The 20,849-nt window shown below is 40.4% G+C and overlaps 1 protein-coding gene across 5 annotated transcripts in view; it reads left to right on the forward strand.

Annotated features, from left to right (window-relative positions):
* Positions 1–20,849, forward strand: part of PDLIM5 (PDZ and LIM domain 5) — a 231,011-nt gene that overhangs the window by 60,042 nt on the left and 150,120 nt on the right. For all 5 annotated transcript variants that reach the window (XM_089691630.1, XM_089691631.1, XM_089691634.1 and 2 more), the window contains exon 3: positions 9,512–9,663. In XM_089691630.1, coding sequence (XP_089547756.1) covers positions 9,512–9,663 — 152 coding nt within the window. The remainder of the gene's footprint in view (positions 1–9,511; positions 9,664–20,849) is intronic.

A 20,849-nucleotide genomic window follows, 5' to 3' on the forward strand; every position in this document is an offset into this window, starting at 1 on the left:
TGGGGGATGGAGTGGTAGGAGGAGTGGAGGAGATCGGCAGTTATGTGAGGGTGGGGTAGGCTTCCCTGAAGAGATGGGTTTTCAGGGTGCACCTAAAGGTGAGGAGGGTAGGTGACAGTCTGATGGATTGAGGTAGTGAGTTCCAGAGGACGGGGGAAGTCCTGCAGTCGGGCGTGGGAGGTGGAGACCAGGGAGCTAGAGAGTAGGAGGTCTTGTGAGGAGCGAAGAGTACGGGTTGGGTGGTATTTGGGTATCAGGTCGGTGATGTAGTTTGGGGCAGCGTTATGAATGGCTTTGTGTGGCAGTGTTAGTAGTTTGAATTTGATGCGTTGGGCAATTGGGGGCCAGTGGAGGGAATGGCATAGAGGGGTGGCAGAAGAGAAGCGGTTAGTAAGGTGGATGAGTCTGGCCGCTGAGTTCAGGATAGACTGAAGCGGGGATAGCCTGTGTTGGGGTAAGCCGGTGAGGAGGGAGTTGCAGTAGTCGAGTCTTGAGATAATGAGTGAATGAGTTGGTTAGTGGTGTCTGGGGTTAGGAACGTACGTATTTTGGAGATGTTGCGGAGGTGGAGCCTGCATGAGCTTGCTAGCGATTGGACATGGGGTTAGAAGGACAGGTTTGAATCTAGAGTGACACCTAGGACTTTGGCTTGCGGGGTGGGACTGATGGTGACGTTGTTGGTCGTGATGGAGAGGGTGGGGGGGGGGGGGGTGCGGGCTAGGGGGAAAATTAGGAGCTTGGTTTTGGAAAGGTTCAGTTTGAGGAAGTGGAGCGACATCCAGTCTGATATGATGTTCAGCGAGTGGGTGGTACGGGCAGAGACTGAAGAGGTGAGTTGAGGGGTGGAGAGGTAAATTTGCATGTCATTGGCGTAGAGGTGATAGTTGAAGCCGTGGGAGTGTACCAGTTTGCCGAGGGAGGAGGTGTAGATGGAGAAGAGATCATAACCTTTTGATCTTTACCTGACCCCAACACGAACGCTGGCAATGACCTAGAGAGCCAGCATTGATCTAGGATTTTTTTATTTTCTTTTATTTTTACACACTTTTGTTAACATTCTCCCTGTATGAGAGAGAGCAAAGGGTTGTTGTGTTTTTTTTTTTTTAAACAGAATTTATTAAACATGGTGCAATGCTACACATATATAGACCAACAAAGAAGCGGATCAGACAATTCAAGACAAAATCACATTTTCATTTATAGTACTTCTGTGAGACAATAACAGACCGTCATATCCAAGAGTTCTTGTAAATAAAGTGTGAAAAAGAAACAGGGAAAAGGAAGGGATGGCGGGGAAGAAAGCATTGCCCCGATGGCAAAAGTAGAAGGGTGCAGAGGAGAAAGGACTGGGAGCGGGGAGGGAAGGGACGGGGGGGCAGCTTACCTCAGGAAAAAGAAGGGTTGGGGAGGGAAAAGAATGTAGAAGTCAAGAAATGGAAAAGATCAATATATCAGACAAAAGTAAGGTTCCTAGCATCAACCCAAGCTGACCATCATATATTTCCGAATTTTTGGGGGCAATTATGACTCATATATATATATGTGAGCCGATCAAGAGGAAGGACTGCATTGATCATAGACCTCCAAGCAGACACTGTCGGAGGGTCTGCTAACTTCCACTTAGAGAGTATGGTCTTTCTAGCATAGTATGTAGCATAAAATAAAAACAGCTTCTGGTGAGAAGTAGCATGGAGATGATCAGTTATGCCCAACAGCAGTAGTAAAGGATCCAGGGTGATCGTAACCGCGCTGACCCTGTGTACGTTCGCAACCACTGCCATCCAAAAGCCCTGAATATGTTTACAGGACCAGATCATGTGTAGAAAATTACCCACCTCTGCTTGACATTTAGGACAGTTTGCTTGACCAGTACAATTAATGACTGACAGTCTCTGAGAACTGTAATACACTCTATGAAGGAACTTGGGCTGAAATAATCTGGGGAAGATACTGTTGGAGCCCATCCTCCCAGTCCTCACTAGTAGGCAGTCCTCAGGGTAGGCAGGTCACGATGCCACACTTTATATAAGTTGTCTCCAGCTGTAAGTCTAAGGTATATAGGAAAGTTTTTGTTTCAATCCCCATTCAGAGAGAAAAGAAAACATTGGGGCTCGGCTGCACAGTGACTGATCAGTGTGATAGCCAATCAGAGGCTATCAAAGCAATCGAGCGACCCAGAACCGGGAGTCCCTGGTCCCGATCGTTAATAGGGAACCCAGGCATCCCTGGGGAGACAGAGCGCTCCCAGCACAAACACGAGTATGCACATATGCACACTCATGGAAAAAGCCCAGTTCTGTTGGGCCGCATTTATGCATACTGTTGGCGTCAGGGGATGGGTACCATAGTTTGGTGCTACTCCACCAGCGTGCGCAATTTTAAAGCATGACAAGTTTGGTATCTATTTACTCGGTACAACAACAGATTTTATAAACATAAAATTAGTGAAGCGCTTGTATCTCATGAATACAATCATGTGTCTCCATAAAGTATAATAGTAAATCAAAGTGACCACTATATATATTAAAAATATGTGAACTCCCTCTAGTGGATAGAAAAAATAATGTCAACCGAAATGACTATAATAGCTAAATATCACACATTAAGAACCTAAATATGTAGTGCATAAATCAGATATACTAAACAAAGTATATATACATGAAAACAGAATAATTGGCCACATACAATGGTGTCTAAATCAAACATAACTAATATATGCCATAAGTGAAAAAGACAATATCAAAGGTGAAAAAATATTCCATGCATGTGACTGTGCTTTAAGCTGGAACACACACGTGATCTCCACTTCTAAGTGCAAGTACTCTCCTTCAAATGGCAGCAATGCCTGCTCACCTCCCTTCCTCGACCCACACAGGGCCTCAAAGCAGTTACCACCTCAGTGGTGTATTCCTCTGGCAGACTCCTTAATCCTCCTCCTCTCTTGTGCAACTCATAAAAAGACAAGAAAGCCTTCCATAGTGTAGTAAGTTTTAATAGGCAAAGTAAAAAGTGACAAAGTAAACCACTCACATGCTCCTTTCCATAAACAAGCGTTTTTCCCAGCCTGTGGGTAGATATGCATGCACCTGGGGGAATCCAATATGGCCACTGCGTCCGGACATACGTCACCAGGAAGTAGACAAACCGACGCGTTGCGTCACGTGCGTCGTGACTTCATCAGGGTCATTTTATGTTTTACAAAAAATGGGTTATACTGTATATTGTGGGTTTTTGTTTTTTTCCTGCATTAAAATTCAAGTTTTTTTGTTTTTTTTTTGTTTTTTTTTTTCCTAGCACCTCCTGCAAAAAAAGTGTGTGTGTGTGTGTATAAATAATATGTATGTGTAAATGTTTAAATTGATGGCACTCTAGAAGAACCTGAGATAAATGAGTGAATCTCCCTAACTGGGACACGGGCAGCAATGAACACCTGACAGGTGTTCTAATCCCTCCCCACTCTATACAAAACTAAAAATGTTTTCCCTTTTTAAGTTATAATTTTAAGACAAATATTGGGCTGTCATTGATCTACTCCTAAAATCTGGTTGGCTTTCTGTCCCTTTCCTTGACGTTTCCATGTTCCTTATCTGGATCAAACATGCAGAAAGTAACTTGAAAAGACTCAAACCTCTGGATCAGCAAATCAACCAAGAAACTAGCATTTCCAGAACAGATCAGTAATGGCAGTCTTCATATTTTCTCAGTGTTAGTGTTACTAAACCCACAACAGTCTGTATATGCAGTAAAGCATACTTATTAGACTCACTGTGGAACCTAAGGGGTTAATCCTCTGCATTGTGTAAAAAGGCTGTCTGATCCTGTCTTCTCTTATCCTCCCCCTTTTCTACTGTCCCCAATTAATCTGCTGATAGTGGAGAGCTCTGGGAGTCACTCTGCACATGCTCAGTTTAGAGTGTATGGCTATAGAGGTTTTTTGTTTTTCTTTTGGAGGGTGCATGTGATCAGCACAGGGCCAATCAACACTGTCCAGGCAGAGAGCCATGAGTTATGCCTCCTCATACGGCAGTCAGAGCAGAATGAAAGCTCCTCCTACAACATTTAACCAGTGCTCAGCTAGACACTGATAGAAGTCACAAGATTGCTATATACTGCTGATGAGAAAAGATATTTAGCAGTTTATATTTACTAAAATAATTGCATTTCCATGATCTGTGTACTTTGGGAGACCAGATTCAGTGAATGCAGGGCCCTGGGTTCAGTAACACTTTTTAATTTTGGGTATACACATTTCATATGTTTGTTGCTGTGGGGGTTAAAAAAAAACAAAAAAAAAACACCAACTGTGTGATGCATGGATCTCCCCCACAGTAGTATTGTATTCTGCTTTTTGTTGTTGTTTTTTTTGACTGAATTGTAGGAAAATGTGTATGGATTAGTGATTGTTTGTTTGTAAAGGAAAGGTATGGGATTCAAAGTATGCGAGGCAGCTAGATGAGATGAGATCCACCTTGTTTCATGTTGTACCGCATTGTGTGTTTTGGTAGGGGAAGGTTGTGTAAGGTTTACATTTCTGTTCGCTTAAAAGTTGTTGAAAGCTAAAAGAAACATATTTTTATTTTTTTTTTAAGAAAATATTTTACCTTAACTGTCAGTCAAAAGCAAGTGTTCTTTTAAGGAGAGTTAACCAATGTGATAATCCTTGTGAACTGAGCCCTTATTTTATTTTTATATAACCTAGAGCAAAAAAGTGAAACGAGGAAATGAACAGTAAAATTTTAGAAGATCCATCTCAGACTTTTTTTTTTTTTTTTTTTTCTTTTTTTTTTTTTTCTGGTTCATTTTTCTCTTTTTATCTCTTCAGCCTGGTTGATCCTTTGCTAGGTCTGCCTTTTTTACATAAAGGCATCACTTTGTTGATGCCCTTTAGACAGGTATGTTGTACATTATTGCTAAGCATTCCAGTCATCTTGTTTCACAAAACTGCTGGAAACCGTATTTCCAATATCCTTTTACAGCTCAAAAGTCAGTTTTTGTTGAATAGGAATGTAAATATGACATGGGCCTAAGAGAATCTATGCCAGGTATTTATTACTGTTTACCCTGTAAAATTCTGTAGTCTTGAGGCACCCAATACAAAATGTAAAAAAAACGAATAGTTTTACAGAACACAGCAAAACCTGTACACGTAGAACACCCAATATTAGAGGTGATTTATTCTTTCAAAGTAAATACACCTTTGCACACTGGTTCTGACTAGTATTCCATGCTCTCTCAACCTTGACAGAGGGGCAAGCAAGGGTGCTGTGTAGATGTAGTTTCCCGGCAGCTAGAACGTTTTAATGGTGCACATTGAAAATCTTTGGCTTTGTGTAATTTAAAGGTGGGCTTGATCCACCTTCTGCTGGCCTTTCTACAGTATTGGGCAATATTTAAGCATATTGCTAAGGCACCCCTAAGGAAACCTGAAGGCTCCCTGGTTGAAAAAGGCTGCTCTAGTAGATTATCCATAGAAATCTACAAAAACATTGTCTAGATCTAGGCACCAAAAGTTCAGTTCACAATTGACATCAACAGTTGCAAGAAAAAGTATGTGAACCCCTTGGGATTACGTGGAGTTTTGCATGACTTGGGCATAAAATGTGCTCTGAACGTCATCTAAGTCAGAACAATAGAAGAACACAGTCTGCTGAATCTAATACTACACAAACATTAGATGTTGCCATGGTTTAATTGCACATAACATGTAAACATTCACAGTGCAGGGAGGAAAAAGTATGTGAACCTTTGGACTTAATAACTGGTTGACCCTCCTTTTGGCAGCAATAACCTCAACCAAACGTTTCCTGTAGTTGCAGATCAGACCTGCACAACAATCTGGAGTAATTTTGGACTACTCCTCTTCACAAAATTGTTTTAGTGTAGCAATATTCTTGGGATGTCTGGTGTGAATTGCTCTCCACAGCATTTCAATCGGGTTGAGGTCAGGACTCTGACTGGGCCACTCCAGAAGTCATATTCTGTGCTGTTGCAGCCATTGTTTTGTTGAATTACTTGTATGCTTTGGGTCATTGTCCTGTTGCATCACCCATCCTCTGCGGAGCTTCAGTTGGCGGACAGATGGTCGTACGTTTTCCTGCAAAATGTCTTGATAAACTCTGGAATTAATTTTCCCATCAATGACAACAATCCGTCCAGGCCCTGAGGCAGCAAAGCAGCCCCAAACCATGATGCACCCTCCGCCATGTTTTACAGTGGGGATGAGGTTTTGATGTTGGTGTGCTGTGCCTTTTTTTCTCCACACATAGTCTTGTGTGTTCTTCCCAAACAACTCAATCTTGGTTTCATCTGTCCACAGTATATTCTGCCAGTAGTGCTGTGGAACATCCAGGTGCTCTTTTGCAAACTTCAAACATGCTTCAATATTCTTTTTGGACAGCAATGGCTTCCTCCGTGGTGTCCTCCCATGTACTCCATTCTTGTTTAATGTTTTCCTTATTGTAGATGTGTCAACCAAAATGTTAGCATGTGCCAGAGATTTCTGTAGGTCTTTAGCTGACACTCTGGGATTCTTCTTTACCTCATGCAGCATTCTACGCTGTGCTCTTGCAGTCATTTTTACAGGACGACCGCGCCTAGGGAGAGTAGCAACAGTGCTAAACTTTCTCCATTTGTAGACAGTCTGTCTTACCGTGGACACATGAACATCAAGGCTTTTGGAGATACTTTTGAAACCCTTTCCAGCTTCATGCAAGTCAACAATTCTGGATCGTAGGTCTTCTGAGAGCTCTTTTCTGCGAGGCATGGTTCACATCAGACAGTGCTTCTTGAAACCAGTAAACCCAAAACAGGTGTGTGTTTTTTAAGGGCAGGACAGCTGTCAGCAACACATCCAATATCATCACACTGATGGGAGTCAAGGTTGGCTCACTCCTGGCTCCAATTAGCTCTGGGAGAAGTCATTAAGCTAGGGCCTCACATACTTTTTCCTCCCTGCGCTGTGAATGTTTACATGTTATGTGCAATTAAACCATGGCAACATCTAATGTTTGTGTAGTATTATGTTCAGCAGACTGTGTTCTTCTATTGTTGTGACTTAGATGACGTTCAGAGCACATCTTATGCCCAATTCATGCAAAACTCCACGTAATCCCAAGGGGTTCACATACTTTTTCTTGCTACTGTAGCTCTCATTGAAAGACTAAAGGTAGAGCGTGAGGAGTGGTGTAACTATAGCCATATCAACCCACATAGCTGCTGTGGAGCCCATGAGTGGAAGGGGGACCTCACTAGAGAGTTTGAGGAAACTTAAAAATGAGAAAATTGGGGTTCATGTAAAGAGAACGCTTCCAGTACTGTATCATTATCGCTGATCTTGTGCTGTCCTTAGTCACAGATCTCCATTCCTTTCCTCATCTCTCTGAAAAGATGTATTGCAATCAGAGTGTCTGGTCATGCTGCTCAACCCTCTGGTGTTAACCCTGTGTGCCTCATAGTCTTCCTGAGGCTGAAAAAAAAATTCCAGCGCGTTTCCTCTGCTAAAAAGATGTTATTTTTTAACTCATAATTTTATTTTTCATCAGTGAGGAATTATTAGGTAGGATTGCAGTCGTACTTGGGATAAACAGTCACATTTCAAAGTGCTAGACATGAACAAATTAGTTGGTACATGTGAATATGTTAAGTCTTTGACTTCTACTGGTTTATTCACTACTACTTATTACTCACTATTACTTTTTGTGCATTATGGGATGACACTTGGCACTATGAGGAGCACTGAAAGGGTGTTATATTTGTTATTTTGCACATAGTACTGCGCGGCACTACTTCTATATATTTAGGAAGACATTTTGAGGTGTATAATGGAACCAGAAAGACCCATATTTTTTTTTTTTTTTTTTTTTTTTTTTTTAAAGAAGTTTTTTTCTAAGTTCTAGAATTATTGTACATAAGCGCACTAAACATATGTAATATGAGATTAAAATATACTTTTTTACTGATTACTAACCTTTGCTCAGCACTTACTGGTTGGGGTAGTAGAAGGGCTTAGAACTTACACCAAAACCCTGAAATTTTATATCCCCAAAAAAATCAGTTGCTGAAAACATTCTGGTGAGCTGCTGAGTAAATGTAACTAAAATTCCCTGTACTGCTGCCTCTTTAACAATTATAGATCAATCTGACTCCTAATATTGCACTGACTATGCTATGTTTTTCTCCTACCGGACTTTAATTTAGTAAAGTTTGTTAAAGTGAATGACCCTGTTGTCTCAGTTGAAACTGTCAGGTATCAGAGTGGTTGATGAAGAAAGGAGGGTTCTCAAAAAAAAAAAAATGATTGATATGGGGCCTTGTGAATTGAGGTTATGCTTGGTTATCTGTAATATTTCCACTGGTATATAGGACTGCAATAATTGACTGATCACATGTAGTCTTGTTGCCCAAATATTAAATGGTTTTGAGTGCCGTTTCACTTTAACAAATGCTACACATGCATGATATGACAGAAGTATTTAATTATGATATGTAATCTTTTTTTAAAAATTTTATATCAAACAAATTGTCAAATTATTGAAAGATTACATGGTATGTTAATAAGATTGTTACATACACAGCAATCTGATTTTAATCTGTGCCACCCTGCTTTTAGATTTACAAGTAGTTGCCCATGTAGTGTCTTTATAAACAGTCATAGTCAGGTAGACCCTCACACAACATAGTTATTGGTAAATCTGAAGGGCACTGCACAGAGATTGCACAAGAGTCTGATGTGTGTGTTTGTGGTCAACTTTACAATCTGATTATGTGCAGTATATGTACTGCTTACACATTATATGAATACATTTTATGTGGGCACTCCATTAGATTTCTGTACACCTTTTATCTTGCAATGTGTAATAATATTGTGGCCAGTTCTGAGTTCACTATAATTCCCATTAGATCTTTCAAAGTAATTTTAAGGCCACAATTTCACAATCAATGAATGGGTACACATTTGCTCTTATTCTATAAAACAATAAATTTAAGTGCTTTCATAATTTACTTGCCTAACATGTAGATCTTGTAATGGGCAGCTAGAGGACCCTAAATGGTTTCACTAACCAACCCAACAAGGATGATACTATTTTGCATAGTATCTATATTTTCCACATTGATTGTGAAAATGGTGCAAATCAAAAGTATGTAATGTGTATGTATTTTAGTTTTGTTTTTAAAATTTTAAAAGAATTAGGTTGAGCAGAGATGGCAGTAAACGTGTTTGCTGATGGCCAATATAGAATATGTTTGCACATACAGGATAACTTCCAGTAGATATTTCAGTTTCAGACTTGTGAAGATTTTTTTTGTGGTCTCCAAAAGGTTTGCCTTTTTGTTCTGGAGGAGACATCCTTCTGATTAGAATCTATAGGCAATACAAAATTGGAATATGCATATATGTTACTTTAATAAAAGGTAAGTTGCATTGTCAAGAAAATGATTGATTGGTGACTTAATAATTTTAATTAATTTTACATTGTTGTCTTGATGATCCTTTTTTCTGTCTTCTAATTAGCTTAATGATGGAGGGAAAGCTGCTAAAGCAAATATCGGAATTGGTGATGTAGTCCTTACAATTGATGGCATAAGCACGGATGGAATGACCCATTTAGAGGCACAAAACAAGATTAAGGCATGCACTGGATCACTGAGTTTGACTTTGCAAAAGTGAGTATTGAATTATTTCACTGTAGTATGCTGCATAAAAACAGATAAGGCATGACATAATGAGACCAAGTAGTGTGCATTTGACTGGAATACACCCAGAAGAGTATAGTATAGTTTCTAGCTAGCATTCTAACTATATACTTGTGGTCCGTACATACTTTTATATACTCCATAAACATATGTGTGGTACAGTGCTCACAGAGGTTCTGAATGATCACAGCCTCAGTCTAGTAAAGTGACAAGAAAACATTACTGTACTCTATCTGCCCTGTCGATACTGTAATATATTTTTTGTCTGTGCAATACAGTGGTAACAATGCTTTTGACCAATCGCAGCCTCACATGAAGTGATGCAGAACCATTATGAGTAATGTACCTTTACAGTACATGCTACATGTTTCTGTACTATACAGTGTTCACAATACCCCTGACCAATCATGAACTTGCATTTATTACTAATCAAAGGCTTACTATGTATGATCTACAACTGTATAGTAAGGTCTAAGGTCCTTTTTTTTTTTTTTTTTTTTTTTTTTTTTTATCAGTTTGATTATTGTACAAGTATTTCACAGTCCTCTGTGCATAATGTAGCGGGTAACTAAATGTACAGTGCATCCAGAAAGTATTCACAGCGCTTAACCTTTGCCACATTTTGTTATGTTACAGCCTTATTCCAAAATGGATTACCCCATAATGATATAAGGACATGATTAGGAAAGGCATAAACCTGTCTATATAAGTTCCCACAGTTAACAGTGCATGTCAGAGCACAAACCAAGCCTGAAGTCTAAGAAATTGTCCGTAGACCTCTGAGGCAGGATCACAGGATCACAGAAGGCACAGATCTGGGGAAGGGTACAGACAAATTTCTGCAGCATTGAAGTTCCCAATGAGCACAGTGGCCTCCATCTGTAAATGGAAGAGGTTTGGAACCACTAGCAATCTTCCTAGAGCGGGCCAAAATGAGCGATCAAAGGAGAAGGGCCTTAGCCAGGGTGGTAACCAAGCACCCAATGGTTACTCTGAAAGAGCTCCAGCATTTCTCTGTGGAGAGAGGAGAACCTTCCAGAAGTACAACCATCTCTGCAGCACTCCACCAATCAGTCCTACATGGTAGAGTGGCCAGATGGAAGACACTCCTGAGTAAAAGGCAAAGGCAGTCCTCCTGGAGTTTGCCAAAAGGCACCTGAGGGACTCTCAGACCATGAGATACACTCTCTGGTCTGATGAAACAAAGATTGAACTCTTTGGCCTGAATGCAAGCATCATGTCTGGAGGAAACCAGGCACCACTCACCACCTGGTCAATACCATCCCTACAGTGAAGCATGGTGGTGGCAGCATTATGCTGTGGGAATGTTTTTCAGCGGCAGGAACTGGGAGACTAGTCGGGCTTGAAGGAAAGATGAATGCAGCAATGTACAGAGACATCCTTGATGAAAACCTGTTCCAGAGCACTGTGGACTTTAGACCTTAGACCGGGGAACTGTTCATCTTTCAACAGGACAACGACCCTAAGCACACAGCTCACATAACAAAGGAGAGGCTACAGGCCAACTCTGCGAATGTCCTGGAGTGGCCCAGCCAGAGCCTAGACTTGAACCCGATTTGAACATCTCTGGAGAGATCTGAAAATGTCTGCGTACTGATGCTCCCCATCCAACCTGAGGTACTGCAAAGAAAAATGGGAGAAATTGCCCAAAAACAGGTGTGCCAAGCTTGTAGCATCATACTCAAAACGACTTAAAGTGGTAATTGGTGCTAAAGGTGCTTCAACAAAGTATTGAGCAAAGGCTGTAAATACTTATGTACATGTGGTTTTTTATTTATTTATTTATTATTAAATTGCAAAGATTTCAAAACTAACTTCTTTCACATTGTCATTATAGGGTATTGTTTGTAGAATGTTGAGGAAAAATGTAATTTAATTTTGGAATAAGGCTGTAACATAACAAAATGCGACAAAAGTTAAGCGCTGTGAATACTTTCTGGATGCACTGTAGACATTTCTAGTCATTCAAAACCAAAATGTTAATTTTTGACAGTGACCTAAAGAAAACATCACATGCATATAAGATACAAAGACCTGAACAAAAAAATGGGTAAAAGATGCAGGAGCCTATCAAATATATTCTGGGAAGACACATTTGATGAATTTTATATATAACAAGACAAATATCTTTCTACTCATTCAGAAATACACATTTGTGGGAAAGCAATCCCCTGTTACAATGTAATGTGCATATTAAAAAAAAACACGTGTTTTTTAAATCTCAAGTTTTTTGCCTGTTGCTCACCTTACTGCTGTCAAGCTGTATGGCAGCTATGCAGCTTTTGGTTAGACAAATTCAAAATTTGAGCAAGGTGCTATCGATGTTTCTTGCAGCCAGAGGAGGGATCAAGTCAAAAGCACGTTTCCTTAACTGAAACTTTCCTTCCCCAAACTAGACCTTAAAATGCATTCCAGCAAACTTTTACTCACAGACCTGGCAGTTATATTAAATGTTATTTATAGAGCTTACAGCTATTTCAGATCACCACAGGGTAAGCATCATCTAAGAAACGGATGCTTCCATGTTATTGCAAAGCAACTATCAAGATAATATTTGGACATTGGTCCTAGTTACAGCATCGGATCATTTACTTTTGCTTCTATAAATAAAAATACGAAGTGGTCGAGTTTCACCAGGACCTTTTTGTGCAATCTGTGATAAACTACTTCCATCTGATTTATGCTGAGCATCCATAATAAATTCTTTTATTGAACTTTCTTCAGCCACAACATTGAATTCCTGTCAGAGTAAAAAGCTACTCTGCATATGATTTCCTTACCTTTTAACAGTTTTGGTTGTCTTCTACTGAACTACTTTTTTACTGCAGTGTTGACAATAGATTGTGTTTTATCTATTTTAGCTTCCTTCACCTGTCTTTTCATTTCCTGGGTTACAAGTTAATTGTATCAACATTCCATGTAAGGCAGCTCATACATTGGGATGGGAGGAATCCTCCCCCCTGAGCTATTGTATTTTGACAGCAGTGGAACATTGATCAATGCTGCAGCGCTGAACAAGTGGGGATAATCCAAGTGGGCGGTTGTACAGAAGTTGATTGGTAAATCAATTTCTGTATAACCACAGTGCCTATACATGGATCGAAATTAATCAGGTCCCTGCTGAACTGGCAGCCAGCTGAATTTCGATCCATGTATGTCTAGGGCTGAAGCTCTTTTGGCCATACTTCTGGGGATCAGAGGAGTGCACTTCATATGGCATTCCAGTGACCCATTTTCAGCCAACAGAGAGCTAAAGTTCACTGTTGGCTGATGTCACAGAACTGGTCCAGGCTCTGGAGAGATCCTGACTTTAAAGTCAGGATCCACCCAGATGCCTGGACTGGCAGCTGGCTCAGCCTCTCAACAAGCCACTGAGAGCATCAGCCAGCTGCTTCCACCCCCTGCACAGCCTGGTGCTCCAGTGAGTGCTGGAGGGACAGAGCAGAGAGCCAGTCACTGGCTCTCTGCTCACTGAAGACCTGAGAACTGAGTGATCAGCAATCTTTGATCATTCGGTTCTCGGTCTTAGAAGCGGTGGGGGACAGATGCAGCATCGTACTGGTGCTGCATCCACCTAGGTGATTATGACAGTTTTTTTGTTTTGGGTTTTTTTGTTTTTTTCTGCATTTTATTTTATACCACAATATTTTTTAAAGAAAATGTAGAATCAGTATTTTTCCACTTGACATGGATATTTTAAGAATTAAATGACCATTTCTCATGAACTAATATTTTATCTATAGTTGAAATTGTTTATTTTCCTGCTCTCCTTAGTAGACACCTCAAAGAACCTCAGTTGTACCAGACAGAAACAATTAGTTATTTTGAAGAAAACTTGTCACTTTGCCTGAAATGGGCAGAGTCACTTTAAAGCCTGCCCTCCAATCCAATTATACTCCCCTTCACATTGCTCCCCTGCTTCTCCTCCATTACAGCTTTATCAAATTAGCATGTGTCAGTTGGTGTTTGAGCTTAGTGGGAGCAATGATGTCTCTCTCTTCTAGTGTTCAAGTATATTGCTTGGCTGCTATGGTTGAGCACTACATTCTAGGAGGAGATTGTATGCTTCCCATACCTGGCACCTGGTATTATATGGTGGCAAATGAGAGCATAGCATGGAGTGCCGGTAAGGAAGGTTTACCTGGACCGGGGAGGTGTGTCCATTTTAAGAGACCTTGTCGCTGTGCCTTAAATGGGCAGGTGACAGGGTCTCTAAGGTGCTATCACCTATCTGATATCCATGTGATAATCTTTTGTGCCTTACTTTTACATACATCATCATGCTAACAAGCATTGATGCACTAAATGCTGTGTCCAAGAAAAGCAGAGCAATGCAAAGCAGGTCAAGTGCAGCCTCTGAACTGCCATGTGTATTGACCAATTGAAGTCAGGATTTTGATGACCTCTGTTTAACACGTTTCAAATGCACATATACAGGAAAACACCCATGGACATGAGCCCTTATACAGACTGTGAAAATTTCACACATTAACACACATACTGCTTTTTGTAAAGCTTTTGTGATTTTTCTCCATTGTGTGTTATTTTCAACAGGGAAAACACGGGGTTTTGTTCCATTCTTGCTTCCAATTTGCGCCTAAAAATAAAATTACTTGGATTAGATAAACAAAATTGTGTTTGCCAAACCTTTATAAAAAGCCCCCTATATGATAGAGGTTTCTCTACTTTACATTGTATTGCATGTTGCAAAAATTATTAGTATGAGACATTGTTCACACTTGAGATTGTGTGTTGTGTGTTTTTTTTTTTTTTTTTTTTTTTTTTTTTTTTTTTTTTTTGGGGGGGAGTGACACCATTCATTTGAATGGGCCTTTCCCACTCCAAAACATGCTAAAGAAGCTCATGTACCAAATTTTGGCACTGCTAAGTGTTTTGTGTCCCACAATATTGTGTTTTTTTTTTTTTTTTTTTGCCTGGAAAACATGCGACTGCTGCCTGCATTTGGGTTGCCATTAAGAAATAAGTACTTGTTTCTGCTACGCCGAGGTGTAACTTGACTACAGAATGCTCAGTGGTCTTCCAAGGTATGTCCTTAAGCTGGCCATAGATGGTTTGAATCTCTGCTGGTTCAGCAGTGAGCAGCACGGTTTGAACCATGTATGGGCAGGCTGAATGTACCCAAGTTGATTGATCAACTTTGGTACAACCAGCCTGTCAGATTTACATGCAAATTATACTTTTTAGTATAGCCACTAGCAGTAATTACTGTGTTCTGCTGGTGGGGACCTGTGGTTGCAAGAAAGAGAGAGAAAATTGTTCCATCTATGACTGGCTTTACAGTGTTAATGTTTGTCATTTTATCTATATGGAGTTAAGATAAAGCAACTATCTGATAACCATTAAGTACTCTAGTGTAATACAAACTGAGCAGTGCTCTAGTAGCCACTTATCTCTGATAATTGTATTTTTTTTTTTTATGTGCTATATTCCTTTAGCCATCGGACTGTGTTAGGTTAATTAGAGGAAAGGGGGTTGCTACCCCACTATCCATAATCCCCATTGTATACATAAGGTAGAGGGGAAAGAATCAATCCCCATCCAGGTCTAAGGCATCCCATGGATGAGTCAGTCTTTTTTTTTTTTTTTCCTTTAATCAGCAGATTGAAGGAAAACAAAAATCTGCCTCTATTCCCACAAATGTGGATGGGGGAATCCTCCACTGAGCTATTGTATTCTGACAGCAGGGAGACTTCACCGCCATTAGAATACAATGATTAGTGTTGCAATCTGCAGTCTATAACTCTGATCAAGCGGGGAAATGCCAACAGTGCAGTTGTACAAAAGTTGATTGGTAGATCAAATTCTGTTCAACCTCCCTGCCCTAATATGGATTGAAAATAACCTGGTTCCTGATAAATCGGCCAAATTTTGATCCATGTATGGCTGGCTTAAATTTTAACAGGTCCTCACTGAAGCCTTTTTCATAGTGAAGGTTTGTTACCATCCATAGATGTGGGAGTATGTACTAACAATTGCTATAGCTATGAGGAAAGCAATAAACTCTTGCAGAGTGAAATAATGGGCTGCAATGTCTCTGCTCTGTTTTCTTCCACCTGTAGCTGCTTGGAATACAGTAAAGGACATGGGTCCCTCCCCTCTTTTCTCTGTGAGGCTCAAGTATGTTACCAAGTAATAGAGAGATGACAGAGGGGTGGGGTTATATGGATACACTGGGTGGTGGTCCCAGCAAAGCTTTTTCCAATATCCAATCACCTGAAGATAGTGACATATAACCCATGGTCCAGTAATCAATTCCTGTGTCCTGTGCTGTACTCTAAGATATTGAATTTACAGGTACGTCAAAATTCCTGTTTTCCACCACATTCACTAAGCTAATAAAATATTCCCCTGGAAAGTGTACAACCTATTTCTTTTGGTAAATCAACCCCAATATCTGAATCTTCACAGGATGAATGGAAAAGTTGTTGTACAAGGAAAACTGTATTGGAGGGCTAGATCAAACTTCCTTAGATGTTAGCAGATATGATCAAAATAATTTAAAGGGGTGACTGTCAGGTGACAAGATTGAGAGCTGCACATTAGATTTTACGAATCCATTTATACAAACTTGGGCAGGTCCTGCTATTTTGAATGCTACTATTGCAGTTTTTTAAAGTATCAGCTGACTGCCAGATGCTAGCTAGAGTTTTTTGATCTTATATACAAACAATTGTGTTTGTCGTGGAAGTGTTCAGTTTATCAGCTTGCTCTTGCGTTCCAGTAATGTCCTGGAGAGAACATCTTGTCTTACTTTAGAGATAATGGCTTTAAATGAGGAGCCTACCAGGCACAGAAGTACTATTGAAGTGATAGTAAACTGTTATTTTAATAACATTTTTGTTTATACTTCTATGCTTTGTGCAATGGTTTTGCACAAAGCAGCCCCGATCCTCCTCTTCTGGGGTCCCACTCTGGTGCACCTGTCCCCCCCCCCCCCCTTTCAAGTTCTTCCCGACAAACCACTTGCTAAGGGGGGTACTTGTGGGGTCTTTCACCTCTTGTTTCCGAGCCCTGCCTCCTGCTCCCTTGTCATAGGTTTTGATTGAGAGCTGGAGCTAATCGGTCTACCCTGTGAGGAGGGAGAAAGTGGAGAGAGCTGCTGCTCTCATGCACAGCGCTGGATCAAGATTGGGCTCAGGTAAGTATAAGGGGAAGGGCTGGGGGGAGGGATACTAGATACAGAAGGTTTTTTAGCTTGGTGCAGAGAAAGCTTTAGAATTTCTTTAAGAAAGAGACACATTCTGTACATTGGATAGCTATGGACTTTTTTCTGGCCTCTGGATTACATTTAACATTTGCTGATTAGCAGTTTATTAGGAGAATCTATTATGACAGGCTAAATGGAAATTGCAACAATTTTTTGACTGTAGATGGATCATGTAATTTTGGATATTTATATTGAATGTTAATACAGGTGATCTACTAGCTACTAAATAGAATATAAGGGCTTTTGCTGGGGAATGTTAAGTTTGTAATACAAAAGTATATTTTTATATCTGTAGAAACAAAGTAGATCTGTAGCCCAACATTTTTTTTTTTTTTTTTAATTTTTTTTTTTTTTTTGGGATAGAGTAGGGAAGGTTATTATATAGTCGATCATTTGCTATCATCTGTCCTTAACAGCAGGCAATTTTTCTTGCTTGTGGGAATATATCTAAACACCAGTAGGCATTGCTTTGTACAGGCCCAGCAGCTGCAACTGTCCACATCTACCTTTACATCCAGCCACAAGAGTCCATTGGATTCTTTTCACATCTGGAACATCTTTGTAGGCCTTAGAATATGTCATACTTGCTGTGACTGTAATATGTGATGATCACGTTTGCAAATATAAATGTGTCTTCCGAAAAAAAAAGTTTGTTTTTTTTAACCTTTTTTATTTTAGGACCACTATCATCCAAGTGTATATAATCTGCAGTTAATTAAATAATTTTGATTTCATAAATAAATTGTAAAGCAAACTCTAAAAAATGCTATACCATTGGTCATGTGATTTGTAATAAAAGAAGCAATAAATGTTAGAACTAGAGTTTGACTTCTAACATCCAGCACCAAAAATAACCATGCAAGTCATCTCCTTGAATCTTAGCCCCCATTCCTACTACTATTACACAGTTGGTGACTTTCACATGCATGTTTCTCACTTTTATGAGTTGCCCTACATTATTATTATTATTATTATTATTATAAGTACTCCTATAGCGCCGTCAATCACATCAGTCCCTAACCCTCAAGGGGCATATAATCTAAGGTCCCTAACTTACATTCGTACATACACATACCAGGGACAATTTAGACAGGATCCAATTAACCTACCACCATGTCTTTGGCGTGTAGGAGGAAACCAGAGTACCCGAAGGAAACCCACGAAGGCACAGGGAGAACATGCAAACTCCAGACAGGTGGTGCTGTGGTTGGGATACAAACCAATGACCCTAGTACTGCCAAGCGGAAATGCTAACCATTTAGCCACTGTGCTGCCCACATGCAACAAACGTGGCAAAGCGGCTCATGCACCTTTTTTGAGCTTCAAGCAAAAAATGCTCTTCTTGCATGGCACCACAAGTGTGACAGGTGTGTTTTTTGTAAAAGGGCTCAAAACTATATGATTTGGCAAGCATTCACAATCTACACTAGTGTTAACTGCTGTGTGAATGGTGAGCATAAGCTTGCATTAACAGCTTTTTGGTCACGAAACAACCACAAGGATCACAGCAACCTACTGCCAATGGTTTCTTTTAAACTGATTAAAACTGAAACTGTTAGTGGTAAATTGCTTTGATTCATTTGGTTGTGTTTGCAATCTAAAGTTGCTTGAAAGTTGTTGAAATTGCTTCAAGTGTGGCAATCCTAACACTTGAACCTAACACTTCAGCTGACTCATTACACTCATAAAATCAACCTTCAACCCTCAACCATCTTCTGAATCCTGAAATTTAAAGCGATGCTAAAGGTTAATTTTTTTTTTTTTGTAAAATAACAAACATGTCTATACTTACCTACTGTGTGCAGGGGTTTTGCACAGAGCAGCCTGGATCCTCTTCTCGGGTCCCCAGCAGGCTCTCCTGGCTCATCCTGTCTATTGGGTGCCCCCACAGCAAGCAGCTTGCTATGGGGGCACCCACTTCTTCATGTGTCCATTCACACACTGAGCTGCAGCTTGACCCCATCCTCCCTCTCTCCTCATTGATTGACTGGCTGTGATTGACAGTAGCGGGAGCCAATGGCTCCTGCTTGCTGTGTCTGCCAGTGAGGAGGCAGAGATCCGGGACAGCCGAGGCTGTCATTCACATCACTGGATCGCGAAGAGGCTCAGGTAAGTATTGGGGGGGCTGGGGGGAACTGCTGCACACAGGTTTTTTAGCCTTTTACAACCACTTTTAACTTTTTTTAAAATGTAATATATTGCAACTTTCCAATCACTCGATGTGATTTATTTTTAAGGCTTTTTTCCAGTGTTCAGGTAATCTGACTAGTAAAACACCGCCTGTATTAGAGTGCCTCCTCTCTGGATGAAGGAGCACAGGGGGCACCAGTTGAGCAGCAGTATTATCAGTGTGGGGGGAGGGAAGTATTGAATGTACTCGCAGATTTAAATACACTAACAAATTGCAGCCAAGCACCAGCTAATACTTTTATAAGCAGTTATGGCGAACCATTGTTTTCCCTTTTGTGATAAAGGTTTTACATGAAAGTAAATTACATTGTAAGCACCTCTACTAGTGTTAAATGGTTTGTCTCATCCCTGACTGACTAATTCTGCTGGAGAGCATGTTCTTTTTGAAAAACTGAGTTGCTGGCCAGACCCAACAGGTTAAAATCAAAGAAAGCAAGCCTAAAAAAAAAAAAAAAAAAGAATGCAGCCATCACATCTAAGAAATGGTAAGCAATCTGTTTTAAAACTTAGGCAGAGCCCCAGAATGGTTAGCACAGCTTGAATATCAGTAAACCTATCTCCTGGCAGATAGTTTCTTTTCCTTTGTAAGACCCCATGCACACTAGAATTTAGGCGTGGTGCAGGGTGGAGTTCAGCTGCTTGTGTTTCCCGGGCACATACTACCCTAAACATTTGTACCAATAGGCGTGCTGTCCAGCTGCAGCAGCTGACAACCTCCTAGAGTTTGATAGACCGCTAGCAGTGCGCTGGACAGGGCACCTTTGCCTTCTTCCCACCACATGCATTGGGGTTAAATGCTCAACAGATTTTTTTAGTGGTGCTTTTACAATTTTATTAGCTAAATGGAGCTTGGTTTTAAACTGATCATCACTATCCACTTCAGGGGACTTGTATACACTTAAAGAATTCACTCTATAAACACACCCTTGGATGAACTTTTTGTTTATGTTTAAGATGATAGCACATGATCTGAAAGATGTGTTCTATATAGTGAACCACATGTGTCTGTGAAACGTCCAGAATGGTCATACTGGTGTTTTAGAGAAGCCATATTTCATTCCTCAGCCAGTGTAAGCAAAACATTTGCAGGTGAGCTACAATTGCCAAACTTCTATTGATCAATATTAATGCTCAGAAGAGGAGAGAGTGGTACAACACCCATAAATTGGACTATCGATTAATGGAAGACTGTACTGTGGTCCCATGAATTGAGCTTCACACTGTTCCCAACCACTGGATGTGTTTACGTGTGGCAAACACTGAAGCTCACAACTAGGACTGTCTTATGCCAACGGCAAAGCATGGTGCCAGTGCAATCATGTTTTTGGCAGCCATATCTTGGTATTCTGCAGGTCCCTTCATCACTTTGAAAGGTAGTCACTGCTGGTGACCATGTACAAATTTTGAACAACCATGTGCACCCCATGGTACAGACCTTGTTTCCTGAAGACCACACCATTTACTAAGATGATAGTGCTCTGATTCACACAGCTGGTGTTGTCAAATTGTGGTTTGACAAGCATGCAGACAAAGTCTTGCACCCTCCCTGGGTGCCACAGTAGCTGGACCTTAATATCATAGAGTCACTATGGTCAATTGTGGAGAACAAGTTTTGGGCTTGTTTTCCACCTCCCAGCATCTCTGTGAGAACTGGAAAGATTTTTGCATGAAGAGTGGTATCAGATTTTATCCACCATCCAAGACTTTTATATTTGTC

The sequence above is a fragment of the Staurois parvus genome, unplaced genomic scaffold, assembly GCF_062004578.1.
Source record: "Staurois parvus isolate SC_StPar_1 unplaced genomic scaffold, SC_StPar_1.0 ptg000566l, whole genome shotgun sequence".
NCBI lineage: Eukaryota > Metazoa > Chordata > Amphibia > Anura > Ranidae > Staurois > Staurois parvus.